This window comes from Cyprinodon tularosa, unplaced genomic scaffold, assembly GCF_016077235.1.
Source record: "Cyprinodon tularosa strain WSP-4 unplaced genomic scaffold, ASM1607723v1 ctg282, whole genome shotgun sequence".
Classification (NCBI taxonomy): Eukaryota; Metazoa; Chordata; class Actinopteri; order Cyprinodontiformes; family Cyprinodontidae; genus Cyprinodon; species Cyprinodon tularosa.
Window position 1 is genome coordinate 621,750 of NW_024038988.1, and position 26,193 is coordinate 647,942.

Consider the following 26,193-nt stretch of genomic DNA (forward strand, 5'->3'; position numbering starts at 1 on the left):
AATAACCTGTTTTGTATATTTGATATCCCGTGCAATATATATATATATATATATATATATATATATATATATATATATATATATATATATATATATATATATATATATATATATATATATATACCCATTTAAATAAACTCTGTATATTAATCATTTTAAATAAGAGACTCCAGCTGTCATATAGCCTATATATATATATATATATATATATATATATATATATATATATATATATATATATATATATATATATATATATATATATATATATATATATATATGTTAATATATATACATTCATATATTTATGAATGTATGTATGTGTATATATGTATATATATACATAATACACACATATATACATACATATACATATATACATACACACATATATAAATTACTGAAAATATATATGTATATGTATGTATGTATGTATGTATGTGTATATATGTATGTGTATATATATGTATATATACATAATGAACACTCACACCCACACACATATATATACAGTATATATATGTGTGTATGTATGTATGTATATATGTGTGTGTGTGTGTATGTGTGAATCATGTATATATATACACGTATATACACATACATACATACATACATACATGCATACATACATACATACATACATACATACATATATATATATATATATATATATATATATATATACACATATACATATAATATATATATATATATATATATATATATAAAATATATATATTTTCAGTAACTTATATATGTATGTATGTATGTATGTATATGTATATGTGTGAATTATGTATATATATACATATATATATACACATACATACATACATATATACACATTGAATATACACATTTTGAATATATATATATATACATTTATATGTATGTATGTATGTATGTATGTATGTATGTATGAATGTATGACAGCTGAACTCTCTTAATTAAAATGATTGTTATAAAGTGTAAAAACACACACACACATACATACCTACATATAATGGGGGATATATAACCCTGTTTTAGGATGTTGTTTATAACTGTGCGTCTTTTAATTTGAAAGATTCCAAACCGGATATGGTCAAATTCCATTCCCTACTTTACGCTGTATAGAAAGCGAAGCGACCTCCAGGGAAGAAGTTCCTTTCTGCTGTAGTTTCCTCCCTGAAAGAATGTCCTGTATCCCGGGTTTCCGGTCTCCGAGGTGACCGGGAGCAGCAGCAGCAGCAGCCGGGATGGCGCTGGTCACCGTCCAGCGGTCACCGACACCGAGCACCGCTTCCAGCCCGACTGTTTCTGTAAGTTCACCACCGTTAGCCCCGCTTCTCTCCGCCCGTTAGGAGCAGCAGGGAGGCTAACTGCTGGAGCCGGAGCACTAAAGGAAGCTCACCTTCCGCTAGACTACAGGTTAAAGTGTTTATAGCTTTAACTGATAGGGTGGAACTGAGTTTATACATTTAAACAAGAGTCAATTTCAAACTTAGCCTCATGGGGCTGACTCACTTCCTCCTTTCGATTTGGGGGGGGTCCTTATTTATTAATCAATATTAATTAATAGTTAGAAGCTTCATTAGCTTTCAGATTATCCTGCAGTTCAATTTGTTTTGGTTCTTGTCCAACAGGAACTGTTCCATGGTCCAGACTGGTCAGTCCCTGTTGGAGGCTGGGGGGCCTCAGCAGCCTCCTGACACACATCAAGGATGTTTGTGCTGCTTTTACCTTTAGAAATACATTTAAAAACTCCCTTTATGACCTCAAGAAATAATATGGATTGAGTAAAGCAGACAGAGGCACCCTTTAACTAATGATTGTTAATCTGCAGGGCTTTACTGTGAAGTGAAACCAACATTTTGCATTTATCATGATTGCAGACAGTTTCTACTATATAAAGTCCTGTAGACATATTAAAACCAGTACTAAGATTAAGCATAACAGGAAAAAAAAATAAGAACAAATGAGAGGTATAAAACCAAATGTGTAACTTTGTGATAAAAGTTGGTGGAGGCGCTCTGAGGGTGGAGACTGATAGACCTACAGCTACTCAACCCGAACGCTTTCAATAGGGTTTATATTAGGGATGCACGATATAATCGCCCCCCTATCGGTATCGGCCTTAAAACTGAATATCGGACATCGGCCACCCCACCGATATCTAACACGATATTTCATCAGCTTCTGAGTTTCTAAAGTCTAAAAAAAAAAAAAAAAAAAAAAACTACTTCTTCTTCTTCCTCAAAAACTTCTTTTTTACAGACTTAAAGATGAGGGAAAGAATATTGATACATTAAAATATCCCAATATCTTCATATGCTGATATATTGCCATTTAAAAACACCATATCAATCTCTTTTACTAATGAAATATTGCTATATGTCATCGTTATGCTACGAAATCCCCCGAAAATTCACGAAATGTTACTATATTTTTATATGTTGATATATTGACGCGGTATCGATCTATTTTACTAACAAAATCTCACAAGAATTTGCAAAATATCACGAGAGTTTGTAACAGAAGGATGGAATTTCACGAGATTTTGAAAGTAAAATAGATCGATACCGCGTTTTTAAAAATCTATTTGATATCAGCATATGAAAATATATTTGAGTATATTATTTTTCAAAGTGTCAGAAATGGATAACAAAACTGCTATTTTCAATGACTACTTATTTTTGTCCAGCTTTAACATCGGTATCGATATCGGTTATCGGCTACATGAGTTTTAAAATATCGGCATATCGGATATCGGCCAAAATCCCAATATCGTGCATCCTTAGTTTATATTTTCCAAAAATGAGCTCAAACATCTATTCACTTAATGTTTTCCTATTGTTGAGAACACAAGAGAACCACAGCACACTGATATTTATAGTTATAGACAGATGCCTGCCTTTAGTGCATTATTTATAAAGAGCTCAAAAACATTAATGTATAAAAAATGACGAATAACAGCCGATATCCGATGCCAACATCAATATATCCTGCATTCCTAGAATGGACACAACTTCACTTCCATTCATCCATCCATGCATGGCTTCCCTTTAAGGTGCATCAGCGATTATCCACTGCAAAAACTATCTAGAAATAAGTAAAACTTTCTTAAATTAAGTGTATTTACTAGGGCTGCAACTAACGATTATTTTAAAAATCGATGAATCGGCCGATTATTTTTTCGATTAATCGATGAATCGGACACAAAATATTTTTTTTATATTAACCTCTTCATTCCAAAATAAACATTTTAGACAGAACAAACAAGCACACAAGTACAGGTTGCTCATTAACTGTACTGGTGCAATATGAAAAATAAATGTTTGTGTTAAAACTACGCAAACTTACATGAGAAATGTAGCTGTACATCCACAAAATATAGGCTACTTTGTTTCATAAAGCGCAAAAAGAGACAGGCATTTTTGTTTTTAAAAGCCCCTAAGGGGTTCAAACAATAGCCCCCCCCCCATTTCAACAAATGAGGTTTTTTTAGACTAGAAGAGTTCTGCCTTTTAAGACAGGAAAGTATAGCAGTTAAAGTTGCTACTTGAGAAAATCCTGAACCCTAGAGATAAAAATAGCCCTGTGATTCAAATTATAAATTGTATTTGGAATAAAAATGAGAGAACTAGGGGTGCTAAAAAACACATCCTCCAAAGATATATTTTTAGATATTTACATGGGAATGTGGCAGATAATTAATTGACATATTACTGATCTTGCTGGATTTTGTTCTGCTTTACTTCCATAAATTGCAGGATCTTCTTTACTTTATCTTTGCCAGAAGATTTAAACTTTAAAAGCCTTGCCCTCATAATTTGCAAGTTAATTTATTTATAAAGTAAATATAAACGCTGCTTAAGCTAATTCAAATGAAATTAAAAGTAAAATAAGTAGCCAACCTTATCACTGTCTGTAACCTACTAACAAGGTAAGGAAAGCATCAGATGAGCTACCTGAGAAACTAACGTTACGTTTCCCCACTTTAAAACCAAACAAACATGGTTACTCACCCTGCTGATCAGCTCTCCTCACTGCCATCGAAGGCTCCAACGTGTTTTCTTTTCAGGTGCTGCATCATAACAGTGGTGCTTCCGTGCCATGTTCATTTGTTTTTACAAAAGTTGCATGTTACGACTTTTTTCGCTTTACAAAGCGCAGGCTATTTTAATTATTGTGATCAATTTGTGCCGTCAATCCCGGCGCATGCGCGCTTCATTTGCAGTCTGGACGGGGTTGGGATGGGGGAGGCGCCCACGGCAGCAGCTGCCGCTGGAGGAACGATACATGCTTTCACGTAAGAGTCTCCAAAAGCCACCAGTGACACCGTAAAAAGTCGCCAGATTTGTCGCTAGTCGCTTTTTAAAAAAAAAATAGTCGCTGGAGGGGTCTGAAAAGTCGCTAAATATAGCGACAAAGTCGCTGAGTTTGCAACACTGCGTATCTGCGGCGCTGGCTCGCTCTGCCGTAATTTTTCTTCTTCCCCCGTTTCAGTCAAGTGGCAGTGATGACGGCGGCGGCGGATGACGCATTAATCGCGCGACACAACTAATCGATGATGAAATTCGTTGCCAACGCTTTTAAAAGTCGATTTTTATCGATTCGTTGTTGCAGCCCTACACTGATTTTAAATATTTATGCTGAATGTTGAATTTTATTATAGACTAGCGTATTTTTGTCTTCTAAACTTGGAGATATATTTAATTGCATGTTGCCTATCCAGTGTTGGGGAGTAACGGATTACATGTAACGACGTTACGTAATTTAATTACAAAAGCAGAGCAACTGTAATTCGTTACAGTTACAATGAGAAAATATGTAATTCATTTTCAGTTACTTCCGAAAATATTAACAATTACAAATTTAGTTACATTTAAAAAATATAAAGAAAAACCTTTGCGAAATATGTACAGTGAACCCTCGCTATAACGTGGTTCACTTTTCACGGTCTCGCTGCTTCACGGATTTGCATCATGCATTGTTAAACTTTATCGTCGAACATAATCGATGGTGGCATGTCAGTTTATGAGGATCTATTGGCCCAGAAGAAAAAAGAGCGACAACAACTACCGATAACTATGTTCTTCTCTCCAAAAAACATACGTGCTCTGCAGGCTTTAGAAGAAAAAAACGCCACAGAGCAGAGTCAGGATGCAATGGCTCCGTCAGAACAGCAGTGAAATACTGTACTGTACACGAGTCACTATTTGTCCTACCCTGAGGTCTGCGTGGGTTTGCGACCGTCCGACACGTAGTCAGGCAGAACCTCTGCGCGGGGGGCGTGGTCGCGTGGATGAAGAGGCTATGAGTCAGAAGCATTAATTGGCCTTCAGAAGGTTATAGGAATCCCTCCTTTTTTTTTGGGTGCATCAGCAAAGTTTTACCAATCCATCATTCTTGGACAACACATGTTTAATAAAGCATCCATTTAGATTTTTATCTCATGGCTGTTAGGTACACTAAATGCTTCTAAAACATAATATAAAAAAACCTTTCTTAATAGGATACAGTAGTAATATATGCCTCACTGCAACACCTCAGCTGGAACAGGATGTTTAAAGAGTTCAAACATCCCTTATGCTACGTTCACACCGGACGCAGCAGGCGCGGCAGAAGCAGCGAGTTTACAAGGAAAGTCAATGGTTGACGCGCGTCAAGGCGCAGCAAAAGGTCCCGCTGCGGGTTTTGAGCAGCAGGCGCAGCGCGTTTTTAGCAGCTGAAGCAGCGCGTCGGGAGCGTTTAAGCATCTGACGCGCCGCAAACGCGCTGCTGCTCGAGATGGAAAAATTGAACTTTTGCTGCTAGATGCACCGCATCAACCAATCAGGGAAGCTGATCTGGGAGCTGGCAGAGAGACAGACACATCGCTGATGAAACAGAGCGCTGTGATCACTCCTCTGAAACAGTTTATTGACGCATAAATTAACTTAAAATGCAGAAATCTGCCGGCAGAATATGTTGGCTTTTATTATCCTGGTGCCTGCAGTTTGGATTATTTAGATGAAAAACACCTACCAGCCGCCGCGGTGAACCGCGAGGAGGCAACACGGCCAGAGGCTGCTGTTGAAGGGATTCCTACTGACAGAGCACCGCTGGTATGTGGGGGTCTGAGCGGCTCCGACAGAAATAATATTGGAAGGCAGGATGGTAATCTGGATGAACTGACTGCACTGATTATAATAATAAATAATAATAATACATTTTATTTAAAAAGGCGCCTTTCTGGACACTCAAGGTCACCGTACAAAACATAAAAAGTGTCAGAAAAAATAAAAATTATAATTATAAAAACATTTAAAAACATTTAAAAATACAGAGGCTGTGACAGTGAAATTGATATTTTTAAAGAGAATAAGCAATCTTGAACAGATGGGTTTTGAGTTGTATTTTAAAATGGAGAATTGAGTCCGTATTTCGAAGTTGGGGTGGTAGAGAGTTCCAGAGGCGGGGGGCAGAGCGGCTGAATGCTCTGCTCCCCATGGTGGTGAGACGGGCAGAGGGGACAGACAGGTGCAAAGCAGATGAGGATCTAAGAGCACGGGAGGGGGTGGGAACATGCAGGAGGTCTGACAGATATGGGGGGGCAAGATGGTGAAGTGCCTTGAAAGTCATCATGATAATTTTATATTGAATGCGGAACTGTATGGGGAGCCAGTGGAGCTGTCGGAGGACCGGAGTGATGTGGTGGATAGAGGGAGTTCTTGTTATGATGCGAGCAGCTGAGTTCTGGACCAGTTGTAGTTTGTGGAGTGATTTCTGAGGAAGTCCAAAGAGGAGGGAGTTGCAGTAATCTAGTCGGGAGGTGACAAGGCTGTGCACAAGTATGGCAGTAGTGTGTGGGGTAAGGGAGGGACGGAGGCGGTTGATGTTTCTTAAGTGGAAGTAGGCAGACCGGGTAATGTTATTTATATGGGATTGGAAAGATAGTGTGCTATCGAGGATGACACCCAGACTCTTAACCTGGGGGGAGGGGGAGATGGAGGAGCTATCAATAGTGACTTGGAAACTGTCGGTTTTGGAAAGAGTTGATTTGGTACCAATGAGGAGAACCTCGGTTTTACTACTGTTTAATTGAAGGAAGTTGTTGGTGAACCAGGCCTTTAATTCACAGATGCAATTTCTGAGGGAGGTGGGCGGAAGAGAGGACGATGGCTGCGTGGTGAGGTAGAGCTGGGTGTCATCAGCATAGCAATGGAAGTGGATGTTGAATTTACGGAAGATATTGCCAAGGGGAAGGAGGTAGATGATGAAGAGCAGAGGCCCCAGAACAGAGCCCTGGGGCACACCTGAGGTGACGGGGGAGGGGGTGGATTTGAGGGTCTTCAGTTGAATGAACTGAGTGCGATCAGAAAAATAAGAAATAAACCAGTCCAACGGAGTGCTCGTGATGCCAATGGAAGAAAGCCTACTGAGGAGGGTGGTGTGACAGATGGTGTCGAAGGCTGCACTCAGGTCGAGGAGGATGAGGATGGTGAGTAGTCCAGAATCAGATGCCATGAGGAGGTCATTGGTGATTTTGATGAGTGCTGTTTCAGTGCTATGGAGTGGCCGGAAACCAGACTGAAATTCTTCATACAGGCTGTTGGCACATAGGTGAGAATGGAGTTGGGAGGCAACTGTTTTTTCAAGAATTTTGGAGATGAAGGGTAAATTGGAGATAGGACGGAGGTTGTTGAAGTTGGTGGGGTCGGCACCAGGTTTTTTTTACAATCGGGGTGATGGCAGCAGTTTTGAGAGGTGTAGGGACAGTTCCAGTGGTGAGGGAGGAGTGGATGATAGCGGAGATGAGGGGAGCCAGAGAGGGAAGGCAGGTTTTGACAAGTTGTGTTGGGAGGGGGTCCAATTGACAGGTGGATGATTTGGATTTCCGGATGAGCTCTGTGATTTCCGAGACAGTGGGAGGATGGAAGGAGGAGAATAAATGTGTAGGCGGGGGGAGATCTGCTGAGTTGTTGAGATGAGCCGTTGATCCAAGGTTCTGGTGAATGTTCTTGATTTTTTCTGTGAAGTATGACATGATGTCATTGCAGAAGGAGGTTGTGTAAAGGTGCAGGGGGAAAGGGTCCTGGGGTTTGATGGTATTGTTAAGTATAGAGAAAAGTGACTTAGAGCTCTGTTGATTGGCAGTGATTAAGTTGGAGTAGTACTGTGATTTGGTGCTGGCAATGGAGTCCTTATAGTGCATAATGTGATTATTGTACATTTCTTTGTGTATAGTAAGACCAGTTTTTCTGTAAAGTCTTTCAAGTTGCCGTCCTTTGGTTTTCATGTTTCTGAGATTTGGGGTGTACCAGGGGGAGGAGACAGAGAAAGAAACAAATCTATTTTTTAGAGGAGCAAGTGAGTCAAGAATATTATGGAGACCAGTGTTGTAATGAAAAACCAGATCATCAGGGGTTAGTAGATTATTGAAGTCAAGGAGGCAGGATGAGTGGATACTTGAAATAAGGGTGGAGGGATCAATTTTCTTTATGTTCCGGAAGGATATGAGGCGGGATGTTTTAGAGACTGAGAGAGTAAGATTAACTGCAAATGAGAGGAGAAAATGGTCACTTATGGGGAGTTCATCAGATGTTATGTTGTGGGGGATGACACCAGAGCAACAGATTAAATCCAGAATATGTCCTTTGGTGTGTGTGGGGGTAGTGGTGTATTGCTGACATCCAAAACTCTCTAGGCAGGAAGTAAAGTCTTTGGTAAGAGGCGAATTGGTGTTGTCCATGTGGATATTGAAATCACCCAGCAGAATTAAGTTTGGTGAGAGAGAGGATAGGTGGGTGAGAAAATCAGCAAACTCAGTTAAAAAGGCACTATTCGGTTTTGGGGGGCGGTAGACAGCAGCAATGATGGTTGGAGTTGGACCAGATAGCTTGCAGACTGTGGATTCAAATTGAGATTAAGTTTTCAGGTGTATTTTCTCACCTTAAAACATATTAAAACTACTTTATTCCCACTGATCACAGCAAATATAGCTGCAAGGCAGAGAAAGGATAGTGAAGCTCCGCCCAACGCGCGTCAGACCTTTGCTGCTCTTGCTGCGTCCGGTGTGAACGTAGCATTAGAGTGATGAATGGAAGTGTTTTTCTTTAAAGAAGTTATTTCCTTCTTGAATTGAGGAGCAAAATGAGACACTTGGCCAATGGAACTATTAACATTTACACATAAGAAGAAACAAACGCATTGTCCTATTTCAAGAGCATATTATCTAATTATCTTATTTTAAGAGTAAAAATACTCATTCCATAGTGAATTCATCTTATTTACTTGCTCAGACTAAGGGTAAATAAACATAATTTAAGAAATCCTTTTTCCAGTGTGACTGCATTCTCATTGAGACAAATAGTTTGTCTTGCAGCAGGTCAAACTTAATATTTTGTAGTAAACAGGTTTTTCTGAGCCCATGAGGCAGAGAGAAGATGGTATGAGGTTAGCAGGCAGCTGCTTGTCATGAGACCCGTTTGAATCAGGAGCAGCCATGTGAGCGCTGCTGTGAGGGAAGGACAGCACTGCAAAAACAACCTAGAAATAAGTAAGAAATGTCTTAAATTAAGCTTATTTACGCTTAATTTGAGTAAATAAATATAATGACCTACCAATGGAATGAGAATTTCTACTCTTAAAATAAGATAATTAGATAATATGAACTTGAAATACGGCAATGCAATTGTTTTTTTTTTTATTATTTTAAATGTAAATTGCCTTGTTCCATTGGCAAAGTGTCTTACTTACCTTCTGGAATCAAGAAAATAATTACTTAGATTTCCATTTTTGGAAGTGAGGGAACAAAGCCTGAGAAGGAAAAGTGCTCAGGAAGTCTGCTAAGAAGAAGATAAACTCTGATCAGCCGGCTTTTTTAAAATTCAATTAATAGAAGTCTTTATTTTATTTTTTTTAATTCAAAGCAGGTAATGAGATGTTCCTCTAACGGCTACAAGTAGCAGGAAGTGAAAACAACCAAGAACACAAAGCTACCATTAGTCTAAATGTGAAAACAAAAACATCTGTCTGTGGCGATCTCTGCAATGTGTTAATTTTTTTTTAAAGTTTTTAATTTTTTTTAAAACTTTTTAAGCTTTTACGGAATGACTATGACCTGAATGACTGAGAATCTTCATCAGCATCTCTGTGATTTTAATCAGATTTCCTTTATGCAGCTAAGTTTGTTACTCAGGCAGGACGTCTGATCTTTATCAGTAGAAAAAATCTCCAATCCCACTGAGCCTTGATCCAGAACCGCACAGCATTCTGGGGGATGTAGGCAGACAGAGGAAGGATGAAGCCTCCTGTCCCGAACCGATCCGTCCCATCAGCTCATTTTCTCATGTGCAAGAAGATCTTCATCCAGGTCTCCATAAATAATGGAATTACAGAACTGAAAGAACGTATTTCTATCCTTAAATCGTCTAAAACTGTTAGACTAAACATCTTACTAAAAGTATTTAAGGACTTTTCTAGAAAAATTGAATCTTTTTTTACTCTTTCCGTTGAGCCGCTTGCCTGACATCATCAGACTGCTCAGAGCAGTTTGGGTAAATATGATTTAACAAAATATGTTTGTGTATTTTAGTTGTCTTTCTTTAGATTATGCACTATATACCATGAAAGTACAAACAAAAACTTACCAACCTGCCGTCTTCCCTCCTGTCCTCTAAGAAGAGGCTTCGCAGCATCTGATGCAGGTCCAGCAGATTCCGAAGTAGCTCCCCACCGCTATAAGACCGCTGAATGTTGATAAAACTCTAAATCATGTCACAGACTCTGCATCACACTAAACTATAACACTGCATAATTGCAACAAATATATTTAATGCTCTGAACTTCCATATCAATGCTTTTTTTTGCACCATGTTTTTTTCTCCCAAACTGTTTACCTTTGATCACTGCTGCACGTTAAGAAATGGAAATGTCATGAGAGCTGTACAAAACGAAATAAAAGTCTTCTAGAACAAACTGTTTAGATGAATCATCATCAATCTCCTCCTAGAGATGAATGCTTCTCCTTTCGTTTCATATTATCTGCCCAGCAGCCACCTAGCCCTCGCTTCTCATCGCCTTTAAATAATTAAGGTGATCAGCTTCCACCTTCTAATAGGATAGTGTTAAAAGGAAAAGCAACCTATATGTATATGCACAGGGTGTCGTTATGTGTGATGCTCTGAAATCTGCTGAGTCGGGCGTTTCCTCGGGTACAGGAAGCATCCTACTCCGCCTGTGTTTGCTGATGCAGGGATCCTTAATCAGGCCTGATCAAACCTCCTCCTGAACAAACGCTCAGCCTCTCATCTTTAATTTGTTTTCCTCCCGATGCAGAGATCCAGTCTGGTCTCCTCTCTGGTTTAATATCAGATCCCAGTAAGGTGAAGTTTAGAGTTTTTAGAAGGGATTAGTGGAGCAGGCTGTGAGTGTTGGGATGGGAGGTTTGCAGGGATGCTCAGCCTATCCTCTGAGCGTCACTTAAAATAACCACCCTGTCCCTGTTCAGCTGCTTTAACGCTGATTTATCCAAGAATAATTTAGCCATGACACAGCATTTGATGACGACACGTCACCCTGAAGCCTTTATTCGTTCTAAAACTGTTGGTTCAGCCAGATATGAAGAGATGACTAAATTCTTCTTCTTCCTCAGGAATCAGGGAGTGGTGAGGATGACCGACGCTCTCAGCCCAGGAGGTGAGAACCTTCTGCTTTACATCCATCAGTTCATTCTTAAAAAAGCTGTAAATCCAAAATGCAACCACTAGAGGGAGACAAAACATTAGAATGAATGTTTATTTTTTTCCAGTTTGGATTTCAACACATTTTCTTTGATTCCACACTCAGACCTTATTTTAGTCATTTGAGAACCACATGATCAGAAATGTAAAAAACAAAACAGATTCCATTATATCCACTAATGACATGACATTAAGCTTCCTCTGTGGATTAAATAGTCCTGAGCCCTGGACTTGGTCAGACCTCCAGATGTTTGCAGCAGATCCTGCAAAGGAAAAGTCCAGACAGCAAGAAAAGATCAATGGATCATTATTTATACCTTAAAGTAATACATTTGTGGTGATTTAATTAATCTAGCATTTATCATTAAAGAAAAAAAACAATCATTTTAATCTAGATCCCTGAGTCTGGGAGCGGCCATTTTTGTCCAAATGTAGTAACCCCTCCCTCCTGCCATCCTCCGGCAGTGACGTCACGGTGCGGTAAGCCTAGCGCCATTCTCCCCGCTTTACAAGCTAAATCAATGGGAACTACTAGACACATCTGCAATAAACAACAATCATTGAAGATTTCCAGAGTGTTTCTACCCGATTCGTCCCGGAAGCACGATCCATCCATCAGCTCATTTGTAGATCCAGATATACAACCGGGTCGTCCTCGATTTTATTCTGTTAAAAATACCTAAATTACGTTTTTCCCTCCCCAAAAATAGTAAACGCACTAACCTATAATGTGTTTAAGGTTGATAATGTATTTCTTGAGGAAAAAAAGTGCCGTAAAATCTGTTTTATCACTCTGTGCACCGGAAATGGGATCCTGCGCTACTTCCTGGAGCTAACTGTTTCTGCTTTGGATTTAAACATAAATCTAGTCTTTTTGAGTTTTATGTTTTCATTTCGTTTTAACCTTATGCTATATAGTGAATAATAAACTAAAGAAAAAGAAAGACAGAAAGTACTAACATACAGATAAACATGGTTTAATCATATTTTCCAAGACTGCTCTGAGCATGTGTGATGTCAGAGAGGCAGTTTAACGGAGAAACTGTAAAAAGCAAAAAAAATTGTCTCACAAATGTCATAAAAATGTTTTAAAGATGTGTATTAGCATTCTTTAATGAGTTAAGCATAGAAATAAGTAATTTTAGTACCATAATTACATTATTTATGGAAACCCGGATGTATAGCTGATCGTACTTCAGGGACGGGTCGGGTAGTGACACAGAGGACTTCACCATTGAAATTCCCCAGAGCTATAGTTAACCTGACAGTTCCCACGTGCATGGCGGTTGCATGTTGTAAAAGTGAAAAAACAATAACTTATTTCACCTTTATGATGACGTTGGATCGCCAACTTGAAGAGGGAGGATTTGCCATCGAACTTCTGGCCAGAGAAAAAACCCGTAATATGTAGCCAACATTTGGAAGAAGAATGTTTTCAAGATGACTTGGATAATAGCGCGTTGTGACAAACACCAGATACAGCACTGGGACTTGATCAACAGCCGATACCGCACCGTGACGTCACTAACCGGTAGGTGGCAGTAGTGTTCTTTGACAAACATGGATGCCTCCAGTAAAGCACATTCACATGAAAATTACTCCTAATTAAAAACACTGATCATTTATTGAACAGGATGGAATCATTTCATATTTAAAGTACTTTCAGAAGTTTGAATTCTGAATATTACTGAACTTTTCCTTTAAGTCGGATCAGATGCTCTGTTGGATAAAGATGAGTAAAATTTTAGACTTTTTGCTGCCCAATACACGCTTTGATCCTGCCTTCATAACCTGAACCACATATGGACATCATGTCTTATAAAAAACAAGCATCAGTTCAATGATTTGTACCAGAATAGCTGCACAAGATGTTTGCATGTCCCTTCAGTTTTATTTTTGTGCACGCAGAAGATAAATGATGCTATTGTGTGTGTGTTTCGTAAATATTTGGTTGCTCCTCTGACATCGAGGCCTGCGGTTGATTTTTGCATAATACAACCTGACGGTTGTGGCGGAGTTGATTTGCTTTGACGTGCGTTAGCTGGATGTCAACAGCGTTGTCGTTGTTCTTGTGTTTTGTTGCCCCGGGTGGCTTTGATGTTCCACGCCCAAGGGCCTCCGCAGCATAGTTTAGGCGTCGCTTTGAAGAAAACAAATCTGCTCCACACATTTATTGTTGATTGTGCAAATTTGATATTCCTTTTCGGGAAGTCGGCCGTCATTAGAGAGGGAGCCTGGACTGTAGGGGCTTTGTAGAGCGAGCAGACATCTAGGTTTGTTGTTTCATTGTCTCATGCTTTTATAGGGGTAGTAAAACTTTATTTCCTTATCACTGTAGTTATTGTTTGATGTAGCATCTTGGCATAGGAGGACTTCAGATTAAAACAATGGTTTTGAGGGGATCATTTTAGTTCTTTCAGGACGTTTTAGGCAACAAACAAAATAAAATAAATGACTAAAAATCAAGGATTGTCTAGAAAAGTGGGTTTTAAGGCTTAGCTGATATATGATTCTGCAAGAACTTGTTTTATAAGTTTAACTTTATCAGAAAAACACATTATTTTATGAGCTTTTCTCTATTACCTATCACTGTCATTGTTTTGCTTATTAAGCTGCTGGACGTTTTTATAGTAAAGGGATCTAGTTGTAAGAGTGAGATGTTTGAAAGGATCCTGCTGAGGCCTTCAGTCATGAGCTCCGCCATACCGCAGAGTTAATCTATACCAACCGTCAGAGCTCTCTGCTCTCTATAACATGCACTGATGCATGCATGTTCAAAAAACAAAACACTGTAGGGTATATTTAACTTAGATATTTACATATTTCTTTTTTAACAAACAAATTGCTGCAGTAACCAAAGCTGACGGACGCGGACAGAGGGGTGGATTCTGCACTTTAAAAAAATAAACGATATCTAATCACCAAAACATACTCATCATTTATTAAAGTGTGCTTTAGATGCATAAAACAAAGCATTAAATGCTTTAAATGAAATGCAACTAGTTGGAAAAAGAGGCGGGGCTTTCTTTGGAGGCGAAGGAGCAGGTATGGTAGCGTCATGGAGGCTCTGTGTGAAAATCATGTTAGTATTAAATATGGTGGTTAGTGATGGTGGAGGCTGCAGCGCTGCAGGGGGGCTTAAAGCACTAAAAGAAATGTCAAATTATAAAGACTTCACAGGGAAATGAATGAAAGAGACGAATATTTAAAATTGGATGAATATAGGGGGGAAAAAGGCTCGACTGCACGTGACCCCACCTGTCAGATGGCTGAACACTAACAATTCAATCAATTCAATTCAGTTTATTTCTATAGCGCCAATTCGCAACACACGTCATCTCAAGTAGTTAATACTTTACAGTTCATCAGATCAAAGTTTTCTATCAAAGAAAAACCAGCTGATTGCATCGACTCATTGACCCGAAGGCAATCCCTCACACTAAGCATGCTTGTAGCGACAGTGGAGAGGAAAAACTCCCTTTGAACAGGAAGAAACCTCCAGCTGAACCAGGCTCAGTGTGAGCGGCCATCTGCTGAGGCCGACTGGGGTTGAAGAAGACAAGCAGAGATACAGAGATACCCGTCCAGGAAACACACAGCCAAGCAGACGAGATTATCTTATTTTTAGGGCAAATCCCAAATAATTTAATTTACCTCTTCAAATTAAGGGTAACTACCATAAATGTAAATATTTTCCTATTTTTAGCTCAGTTTTTTTAGTGTATGGAATGAGGACAACCCTCTGCATGTCAGAGTGCCACTATTCTCCATGTGGTCCCACTTAAACTTTTAAAGTCTCACCCTTGGAAGGGTGTATTCAAACACCCCCCTCCGCCTGATATTGGAAATCATTTCATGGTTTGGCTCAGTTACCCAGCTCCTCATTTCAGATTCACTCTAACTAAGAAGGGTGCAGCCAGAGGTGTTGTTGCATGACCTCTGATTCGTATTACATAAGAAGTTAGATCCAATTAGCCGTGGTTGCCAGGAGGGGCCGCTGAGATCGCAGTGGGGGGGTGGACCTTCCCGTACAGTGCAGTTATTTTTTCAACTGCTAAACTAGCTCCTTTTGTGTTAAAGACTAAGTCAAACAGCACAGAGGCATTTATGCAATGCAATAATGGATCTCAGCCACACACACACCCATTCTGACTTTGCTATATGCAGTGAGGACCATGTGTTGACTTCCATTGATTTTCAGCCATTTTCAGCCCTTTCATTACCAGGTCTAACTTCATCCTGACCCAAACTAAACTCACACTTTAACCCTAAACCAGTCAGCAAAAAACAAACTCCTCACTTTGCTACCAACAGTCTTCAATTTGATGATAAAAACTGGATAAATTGTCCTCACTCTGATGGCAAAAACAGGAGCGCAGCAGCGCACACATGGCTGCTGCTGAAGCTTTTTGTCAGGACAGAGTTTGAAAATTACGGAAGAGGATTAGGGCCACTGAAAAAAAAAAAAAAAAGGTTAACTGATTTTTAAATTTTATTTCAGTTTAACATGGGGAAAAGTCAGAATTCTGACTTTAATCTCAGATTTCTGGCTTAATGCTAACATGTTTGTTATCTGTCAATTCTGAGAAGAAAGTCAGAATTCTGAGATTAAAGTCAGAATTCTGAGAAAAAAGTCAGAATTCTACGGTGGCCCTGAAGTGCAAACTGCAACTACAAATCTAAAAGCGCAACTACATTAAGGAAAACACAATTACATTAACCTACCGGAAAAGGTAGGTACCAGTGGGAAACATAAGACATCGCTGATTGGACGACGGCACCGTTTCACCCTTGAACCGGAAGTTGCGTCGTCTGAACAGTCCAGCTTCTTTTAAGTGTGTCTTCAGTGTACGCAAACTAGCTGAAATTTCGTGATTAGTCTTGAGCATATCCAGTATCACCTCGTACGTATGTCCTGATTCAAAATATTCCTGGATAACGGCAGCTATGTTTGGGGCGCCGACAATATCCATGTTTTCAAAAGCCGCAGCAGGCAGAATGACTTCCGGTTCAAGGGTCAAACGGCGCCGTCGTCCAATCAGCGATGTCTCATGTTTCCCACTGGTACCTACCTTTTCCAGTAGGTTAATGTAATTGTGTTTTTCTTAATGTAGTTGCGCATTGCTTTATATAGTTTTGTTTTTCTTAATGTAGTTGCACTTTGCAGTTTGCACTTCAGGGCCACCGTAGAATTCTTAGAAAAAGGTCAGTATTCTGAGAAAAAAGTCCAAATTCTAAGAAAAAAGTCTGAATCCTGAGAAAAAAGTCAGAATTCTGAGATTAAAGTCTGAATTCTGAGAAAAAAGTCAGAATTCTGAGGAAAAAGTCAGAATTCTGAGAAAAAAAGTCAGAATTCTGAGAAAAAAAGTCTGAATTCTGAGAAAAAAGTCAGAATTCTGAGAAAAAAGTCTGAATTCTAAGAAAAAAGTCTGAATTCTGAGAAAAAAGTCTGAATTCTTAGAAAAAAGTCTGAATCCTGAGAAAAAAGTCCGAATTCTGAGATTAAAGTCCGAATTCTGAGATTAAAGTCCGAATTCTGAGATTAAAGTCCGAATTCTGAGAAAAAAGTCCGAATTCTGAGAAAAAAGTCCGAATTCTGAGATTAAAGTCTGAATTCTGAGAAAAAAGTCTGAATTCTGAGAAAAAAAGTCAGAATTCTGAGAAAAAAAGTCCGAATTCTGAGAAAAAAGTCTGAATTCTGAGAAAAAAGTCTGAATTCTGAGAAAAAAAGTCTGAATTCTGAGAAAAAAAGTCTGAATTCTGAGAAAAAAGTCCGAATTCTGAGAAAAAAGTCCGAATTCTGAGAAAAAAGTCCGAATTCTGAGAAAAAAAGTCCGAATTCTGAGAAAAAAAGTCCGAATTCTGAGAAAAAAAGTCCGAATTCTGAGAAAAAAAGTCCGAATTCTGAGAAAAAAAGTCCGAATTCTGAGAAAAAAAGTCCGAATTCTGAGAAAAAAGTCCGAATTCTGAGAAAAAAGTCCAAATTCTAAGAAAAAAGTCCGAATCCTGAGAAAAAAGTCAGAATTCTGAGATTAAAGTCTGAATTCTGAGAAAAAAGTCAGAATTCTGAGGAAAAAGTCAGAATTCTGAGAAAAAAAGTCAGAATTCTGAGAAAAAAAGTCTGAATTCTGAGAAAAAAGTCAGAATTCTGAGAAAAAAGTCTGAATTCTAAGAAAAAAGTCTGAATTCTGAGAAAAAAGTCTGAATTCTTAGAAAAAAGTCTGAATCCTGAGAAAAAAGTCCGAATTCTGAGATTAAAGTCCGAATTCTGAGATTAAAGTCTGAATTCTGAGATTAAAGTCCGAATTCTGAGAAAAAAGTCCGAATTCTGAGAAAAAAGTCCGAATTCTGAGATTAAAGTCCGAATTCTGAGAAAAAAGTCTGAATTCTGAGAAAAAAAGTCCGAATTCTGAGAAAAAAGTCTGAATTCTGAGAAAAAAGTCTGAATTCTGAGAAAAAAAGTCTGAATTCTGAGAAAAAAAGTCTGAATTCTGAGAAAAAAGTCCGAATTCTGAGAAAAAAGTCCGAATTCTGAGAAAAAAGTCCGAATTCTGAGAAAAAAAGTCCGAATTCTGAGAAAAAAAGTCCGAATTCTGAGAAAAAAAGTCCGAATTCTGAGAAAAAAAGTCCGAATTCTGAGAAAAAAAGTCCGAATTCTGAGAAAAAAAGTCCGAATTCTGAGAAAAAAGTCCGAATTCTGAGAAAAAAGTCCGAATTCTGAGAAAAAAGTCTGAATTCTGAGAAAAAAGTCAGAATTCTGCGAAAAAAATCAGAATTTTGACTTTTTTCCCATATTAAACTGAAATAAAATGTAAAAATCAGTTAACTTTTTTTTTTCCAGTGGTCCTAATTCTCTTCGTTATTTTCCATTGTCACTGGGTGCATCCTAAATGATGAAGAGTGGAAGCAGCCAATGACTTTCACAAACTGCTGCAGAAAGGCCCCCAAAGCACTTTAGATCGTCTCCATTACAAAGCTTTGATTTCCTGGAAATGCCTCTTTCTGTTGTCATAGTATATGCATATTTATGAACCGTTAGCCCTGCAGCAAACCTTTACTTTAGAGGTTTAGGGTTCAGTTTGAAATTCAATAAACAAGTCTGACATGGTTTCTATGATTCCTGCAGAAATGTATGCAGAAGTCATTTATTGGCCTAAATACTTGTTAGATATCACAGTTTTCATCTTCTGCACTAGTTCTTTGGGGGGATCAGATGCTTCATGCTAAATCGCTTTAAAAATATCGGACTAGTTTTCTGAGCAAATCTTAAAGCGACATCTGGGCCAAGAGAACATGTGCTACTTTCCTGCCACAGTCATAAACAGGCGAGATAAGAGAAGCCAGTATGAAGGAGGGCCCTTGTTTAGCAGCCCTCTCTGTCCATTGTGTCCACGCTGTGCAGCATTTCCTGATGCGAAGCCGTAACGCGTCACCATATTGTTTGATTAGAGTCGTTTGCCTGCAGAAATAGTCACGGCTTGTTTGAGATATTTAGCCCAAAGCATCAAGAGGTCCTTACTTTAAATACAGCAAACAAACCGGATTGTCTGTGACGGCAGTCGGTCAGAGGTACCTGCCTAACGAGTCTTTGTATTGTTCTGGATTCACGTAATGGGAGCGATCGAGCAGCTCCAACCCCCAGGTGTGTACGTGCAGAGCAGGTTGATCGAGCCGAGAGTTTAGAGAGTCTGCTGCTGGAACAAGAAGAGCGAGCTGCAGTAACTAACCGCCCTGCAGAAGGAGGCCTCTCAGCCTGCAGCTCCTCGTGTGCCGACATGTTCTCCACTGTCCACCTTTGCATCTTCTTTTAATACACCTGCTGTGCAGGATGGAGCCCTGCCACCACTGCTGCGCATTCAGGCGGTTTAAGAAGAATCAGATGCGTTTAAAGCTCGTTTTGATTGTTCGAGTTAGTCGAATTGAACTCGGACTTACTGCACCGAAAGTATTCCTACGGATTTTTCCACATTAAAACCATGAACCTTATTGTATTGAAATGATTAATCACAGCCGCCTTGCAGCATAATTTTTCTTAAGGCCAGAACACACTAAATCACACGACATGTTTTTACACAAGAGGGTGTGCATTGGTCCGCCTGGGATAGAGCCCAGGTCTATTTTAATCGGACTATGCAGCAATTCAGCTGCAATTTCATGGATCTGACGGGAAGAGAGATGCGCTTTAACACCCTCCATGTTTTTGCTTATACATACACAGTTGTATAATCAGGGCTCGATGTTAACCATCGCCCGATCGCCCGGGGCAAGTAGTTTTTATTGTCGGCAGAGTACAAATTTCATTGCATTTGCCCGCCGGGCAAGTGCAATGATCGCAAAAAAAAAAAAAATTATTTATCACTCATAATTACTTTAAAATCACGACATTCGCTGAAAACGACCCACAAGCGTTGCCGGCGCCATTTTTGTTGTTTTGCACACATTCTCGTGTGATTTGAAAAAGCCGCGTGATTTTTCGCTAGATGGCGTGATTCAGTAGCCTCGTGAGACCATCCTGATCTCGCGAGCTTTAAAGGTTTCACTCGCTAATCAGTCTGGAGACTCTCCGTTGAAGAAAATTTGGAGCCGTTCACCAAACGAACGTCCAATCAGCGTTGGCTTTGAGGCGGGTTGAGGTGTGACGCAACGAGAAGCGCGACAGTTCAGTCTAAAGAACATGGAGGCTTCAGCCGATGAAACTAGCGTTAGCGTGGCTATCGAGCAAGTTTTATCGGAATTACAGAGTATTTCTTCACTGAAAGAAGAGCAAAACACTGCTCTGGAGGCTTTTCTCAGAGGAAAAGATGTTTTTGCTCTTCTCCCGACTGGTTTCGGCAAGAGTAGCCTGGCTTGTGGTTGTGTTTTCGTCGTCGCTCTGTTAGTACGTCATATGCTTCGTTGATCTGATTGGTTTATTTGGCCCGTCTATCACCAACATAGGCCAATCAGCTAACCAGTATTTTCGTCCCTTTCCAAAATTACTTCAACGGAAGGTTTCCAGATGGATATGCGGAGCAAATCCATCTGGCGGAGTCAGGTTAGTGATTCAGCTCTTGGGGAGAGAATTCTGCAGAGCAGCAGCTGGATGATGAATTAATTTATACTATAATACACGCTAGATTAAAAATGATCAGTCAGGGATTAGAAAAATAATAATAATAATGATTGTATGCACACAGTGTAAATATTTCTATCATATGGCAGTCTTCTGTACAGTGGTCATACATTAAAAAATGTTCATTAAATTTTTTCTCTTAGACATTGGAGTGGTACATTTAAATGTTACAGAGCTAAACATGTTAAATTGGTGAGTAGTAGTAGTGTAAGTTTTTTACCTGTCAAGTTTTTTTTTAGATTTTTAACATTACAATTTATATTTTTCCAAGCACACAACAGTTTAAAGCAAAGTTTAGTTTGAAAAGAATGTGCAGGAAGGATTGAAAAGCATGTTAACACGGTAATGTAGGCTTGAGTTCATTCATTATCTGACGCATGCATATACACACCAGGAACCTGGAAACTTACTGAATTACAAAAAAAAAACATTTAAAAAACCAACATGGTTCGTTGATTTGTTTATAAAAAAATTAATTTTAGGAACTATATTTATCAAACATTATACTGGGCAAGTAAAAATTGTTTCTGGGCAAATGAAATGTGAAAGTCACTTGCCCGTCAACCACTAACTAGACCTGATGGGTCTGCAGAGCTTGCAGTTTGCAGACACTCTGAGGCCTTCACAGAGCAGCTGGATTTAATCACAGATAAAATCACACAAAGGTGGAGTTTTTATGATTATGTAACATCTGAATGCAGTTTCATTTTATCGCTTGATAGCAGAGTGATCTCGGCTCATGCACGGTTACCCTGCCTCGACCCATGGTCTAAAAGCATGTGTGTTAGATTAGGATAATTTGGGTGTCTTTAGGGGGGGGGCTAGGTTTGCCTGAATGCTTGTTTGTCCTGCGTTGGCCTCCGCTGGTCCGCTTATCTGTCCGCTGTCTTTCCAACCTCTCAGATTATCGGATGGACGGAAAACCACTTTTCAGACGCCCTTTTTTAACCATGTTTTACTTCCTCGTCCCAATAAGGCTACTTTATGTTCAGCTATAATAGAAAGTCCAATTAAAATATGTTCACCTTTGAGATTTTATGGTGGAGAACAAATAGGGAAAAGGTTAAAATATATATATATATATATACATATATGCATATTCTGAGTATAACCTTCCCTTTGTTTCTTCAAACTGTTGTTTTCCTGTGGCTGCTTTAAGGGTCTTCCTGTTTCCCAGAGGATAAGAGCTCCTACCACAAGCGAGGGGATTGTGTAGCTGGTAAATATTTAAACTGAAGGCATTGGAGTCTAATCTGTTCTTTGGTTTGTTTTTCATCTCGAGGACTCATTTTATGAGCTTTTTAAAATCATAATTACAGTTTCAGCATTTTTTTTTTTCGTTGTTGTTTTCAAAGTGCAGTAAAAACCTTTTTTTAGTGTAGACTAGGTGTGTTTATAGCATAACGCAGGGCCAACAGTAGCTTATCTCCAGCTCGGGGTTGTGTTTGACAGCTGGCATCAATCACTGACTTATCAGACAGCTGAATGCCGGAGCTTCCACACAGACACGCAGAGCACCACTGACCTGAATGCCTCCGCCTGTTCACCGCAGGCGGCAGAAGGAACCACGCTGCCAAAAAGCGGTTGTGCAACCGGCGGCGGGGCTCAGCTACAACTCTGAGCCGCGCTCTCATGTTACCAGCCCTCAGAAAAATAAGTTTCCACTGTGCTGGTTAATTTGATGACACTAAACAAGACCGCATGATGTCTGTTTGTGTGTTGGACCAACTGCTTGAACTTTCTTTTTTTTCTCAGAACTTGCCTAACAACATGTGATGGGAGAGTTTTCTTGTGGGAAGCCAAGCGCAGCCCTGCAGGTGTCGGTTGTTTAATCTGTGACGTCAAAATTGGAGCCGCATCGACGGCTGTTCTCTGCTATGTATTTAGAACAGCTTTCTTAATATTGCCTTGCTGCCACCAAAGTGTCAACAACTTTTTGGTGCAAAATATCGCAGGGCAGGGAGTTCCTTAAACAATCACAGCGTTTCTTATGTGTTCATGTGGTTCAAGAAATGTTTTATCATTAAATATGGATTCCTAATGTTAAATGAGGAAGTTAAGTCCCCTTGAAGGCAGTTCCGCCTCGGGACTTCCCTTCCGGTTCTTTAACCTAACATTAATTAATTTTATTTAATTAAATTTAATTAATTAATTTTAATTTATCCAGTCTTTATTTGGTTCTCCTCATCAGAATAGAATGTGGCATATTTTTCATCAAAATGCACGATATTGGGATTTTGGCCGATATCCGATATGCCGATATTTTAAAACTCATGTAGCCGATAACCGATATCGATACCCATATTAAAGCTGGACAAAAATAAGTAGTCATTGAAAATAGCAGATTTGTTATCCATTTCTGACACTTTGAAAAATAATAAACTCAAATATATTTTCATATGCTGATATCAAATTGATTTTTAAAAACGCGGTATCGATCTATTTTACTTTCAAAATCTCGAGAATTTCATCGTTCTGTTACAAACTCTCGTGATATTTTGCAAATTCTTGTGAGATTTTGTTAGTAAAATAGATCGATACCGTGTCAATATATCAACATATAAAAATATGGCAAAATTTCGTGAATTTTCGGGGGATTTCGTAGCATAACGATGACATATAGCAATATTTCATTAGTAAAAGAGATTGATATGGTGTTTTTAAATGGCAATATATCAGCATATGAAGATATTGGGATATTTTTAATGTATCAATATTTTTTCCCTCGTCTTTAGAAGTTTTTAAGTCTGTAAAAAAGAAGTTTTTGTGGAAGAAGAAGAAGTAGTATTTTTTATTTTTTAGACTTTAGAAACTCAGAAGCTGATCAAATATCGGGTTAAATATCGGTGGGGTGGCCGATGTCCGATATTCAGTTTTAAGGCCGATACAGGCCGATATCGATAGGGGGCCGATTATATCGTACATCCCTAATTTTAGGATATGAATAAGGCTTCATGTCACAAACATGGTTTTGGTCAATGAAGAAAATAACAGAGATTTATTGACACCTATTTTTACTGTGAACATATTTTGGCATTGTACCACTAAAAGACTTTTTTTGTTTAGAATAGAACAGAATACAATAGAGTCGAATAAAATAGAAAAACCCTTTATTATCTCACAATGGGGAAATTGTGGTTTTGTAATACTACAATCTATGGAAATGAATAGGATGATATATGGTCATTTTGCACAATATGAATAATTTACCGTTGAAAACATTTCAACAAGTTAAGAGTTTTTAAGGAAATTGCTCCTTTTAAAGGAAATATACGGTCAGCAAGAAATAAATAGTGGATTATTATTTATTCGGGGTGAAACGGTTCACAAAATCCACGGTTCGGTTCGGTATATGTTGATTTTTAGCCTGATATGTTGGTCATGTTGCTGTTAGCATAAACAAAACGTGTTGCACAATGCTTGCACACTGTTTTTATCCACAACTTTCTTTCCGCCGTCATCGTAGGTCACTCTAAATGCAAAGTGGTCCCGTACAGCAGACCTATAAAGTGCTGCTGGCGCGTCTTCCATCTCCTGTTCTTTCCCACTCGCCATACCCACACAATTCTCCACGACAACTGTTTTTTTTCTGCTACACCCGGCTACGCTGCTACGATTCTTCATCTTCTTGTTTACTACTGGTGGTTGGCTTTGGTCGCAGTACCGCTACCTTCTGCTCTGGAGTGGAAACGCTTCACCTATGAGAAAAAGGAGCAGTGCATGAACCGAACACAACACACGTGAATGGAACCGAGACAGTCGAACCGAACGGTTCGGACGGTTTTTAAAAACAGTTCCATCCCTAATATTTATACCTAAAACTAAAACAGTGTTTTAATGAATTTAGTTTGAATCAGTAAAAAAATAAAAACACTAATTTTCATTGTGACCACTGAGTCTGAGAGCGGCCATTTTTGTCCAAATATAGTAGCCCCTCCCTCCTGCCATCTTCCAGCAGTGACGTCACGGTGCGGTAAGCCTAGCGCCATTCTCCCCGCTTTACAAGCTAAATCAATGGGAACTACTAGACACATCTGCAATCAACAACAATTATTGAAGATTTCCAGAGGACTTCACCATTGAAATTCACCAGAGCTATAGTGAAACTGACAATGCCCACGTGCCTGGCAGCTGGATGCTGGAATACATCGGGTAAAAGTGGAAAAAACACCTTTCTGATTCCTGATCCTCCACGGACGGGTTGGTCGTTGGATCGCCAACTTGAAGAGGGAGGATTTGCCATCGAACTTCTGGCCAGAGAAAAAACCCGTAATATGTAGCCAACATTTGGAAGAAGAATGTTTTCAAGATGACTTGGATAATAGCGCGTTGTGACAAACACCAGATACAGCACTGGGACTTGATCAACAGCCGATACCGCACCGTGACGTCACAAACCAGTAGGTGGCAGTAGTGTTCTTTGACAAACATGGATGCCTCCAGTAAAGCACATTCACATGAAAATTACTCTGAATTAAAAACACTGATCATTTATTGAACAGTTTGTAATAAGTTTATATTTAAAGGACTTTCAGAAGTTTGAATTCTAAATATGACCGAACTTCTCCTTTAAATAACATTAAATAGAAATATGTTTTCAATTGCTTGGAATTCTAGTCATCTTTTATTCTTCGGGGAAGGAAGAGCCTCTGGATACTCAGTTCCTCCTAATTTCTAAATGAATCATGATGCGTCATAAAAACATGTAGTTACTGGAGTGTTGATGATGTGGGCACTTTATCAGGTTGCTCTGAAAATGTAGTTATTGATAGTTTCTCTTTCTTTATCTTGGTATTTTATATTGTTATTGATTTGTAATTATGGCTGCAAATAACCATTATTTTGCAGATTGATTCATCTGTTGATTTTTTTTTTCAATTAATTGATTAATTATCAGACAGCAAGAGGTTCCTTAAAGAATCAGCAGTTCACTTTTTTGACAAAGAAAATAGGAGGTGTGAGAGATGTGTTAAGAAAGAAAAACCAACCTTAAACAGAGGGGGGGTGGACTCAGATTTTAGCTTTCAAAAACCTACAATGCAGCAATTTAGTTGATTCCTTCCCTCCATCATCGCACGTCCAGCCTCTTGCAGGGGAACAGAAGACCTCGCCTCTTCAGACAGGACAAATTCCCTTTATCGACCCCCTTTATGAGACTTAGACAGGTATCGAGTATTGTAGGCTACCAAATAAGCCAAACGACCCCCTTTCCAAAAGGGTGGACCCGATCGTCCGTTAGTTTGCATTTTTTTCTGAACCAAAACAAGGCTTTGTTTTTGCTCCGCTTTATAAAGCCTCGAACTCGATGTCATTTCTTACATTCTGAATTAAAAAAGCTTCCTGGAAGCTTTTCGTGTTCAAACTTTGAAACAA

At 39.0% G+C, this 26,193-nt stretch overlaps 1 protein-coding gene across 1 annotated transcript in view; it reads left to right on the plus strand.

The window, feature by feature from the left end:
* The first annotated feature begins 1,103 nt into the window (after positions 1-1,103).
* ssh2a (slingshot protein phosphatase 2a) overlaps positions 1,104-26,193 on the plus strand; it is a 63,955-nt gene continuing 38,865 nt past the window's right edge. The window contains exons 1-2 of the mRNA XM_038290494.1: positions 1,104-1,301; positions 11,621-11,664. Of these exons, the coding sequence (XP_038146422.1) occupies positions 1,239-1,301; positions 11,621-11,664 (107 nt within the window). The 5' untranslated portion in view covers positions 1,104-1,238. The remainder of the gene's footprint in view (positions 1,302-11,620; positions 11,665-26,193) is intronic.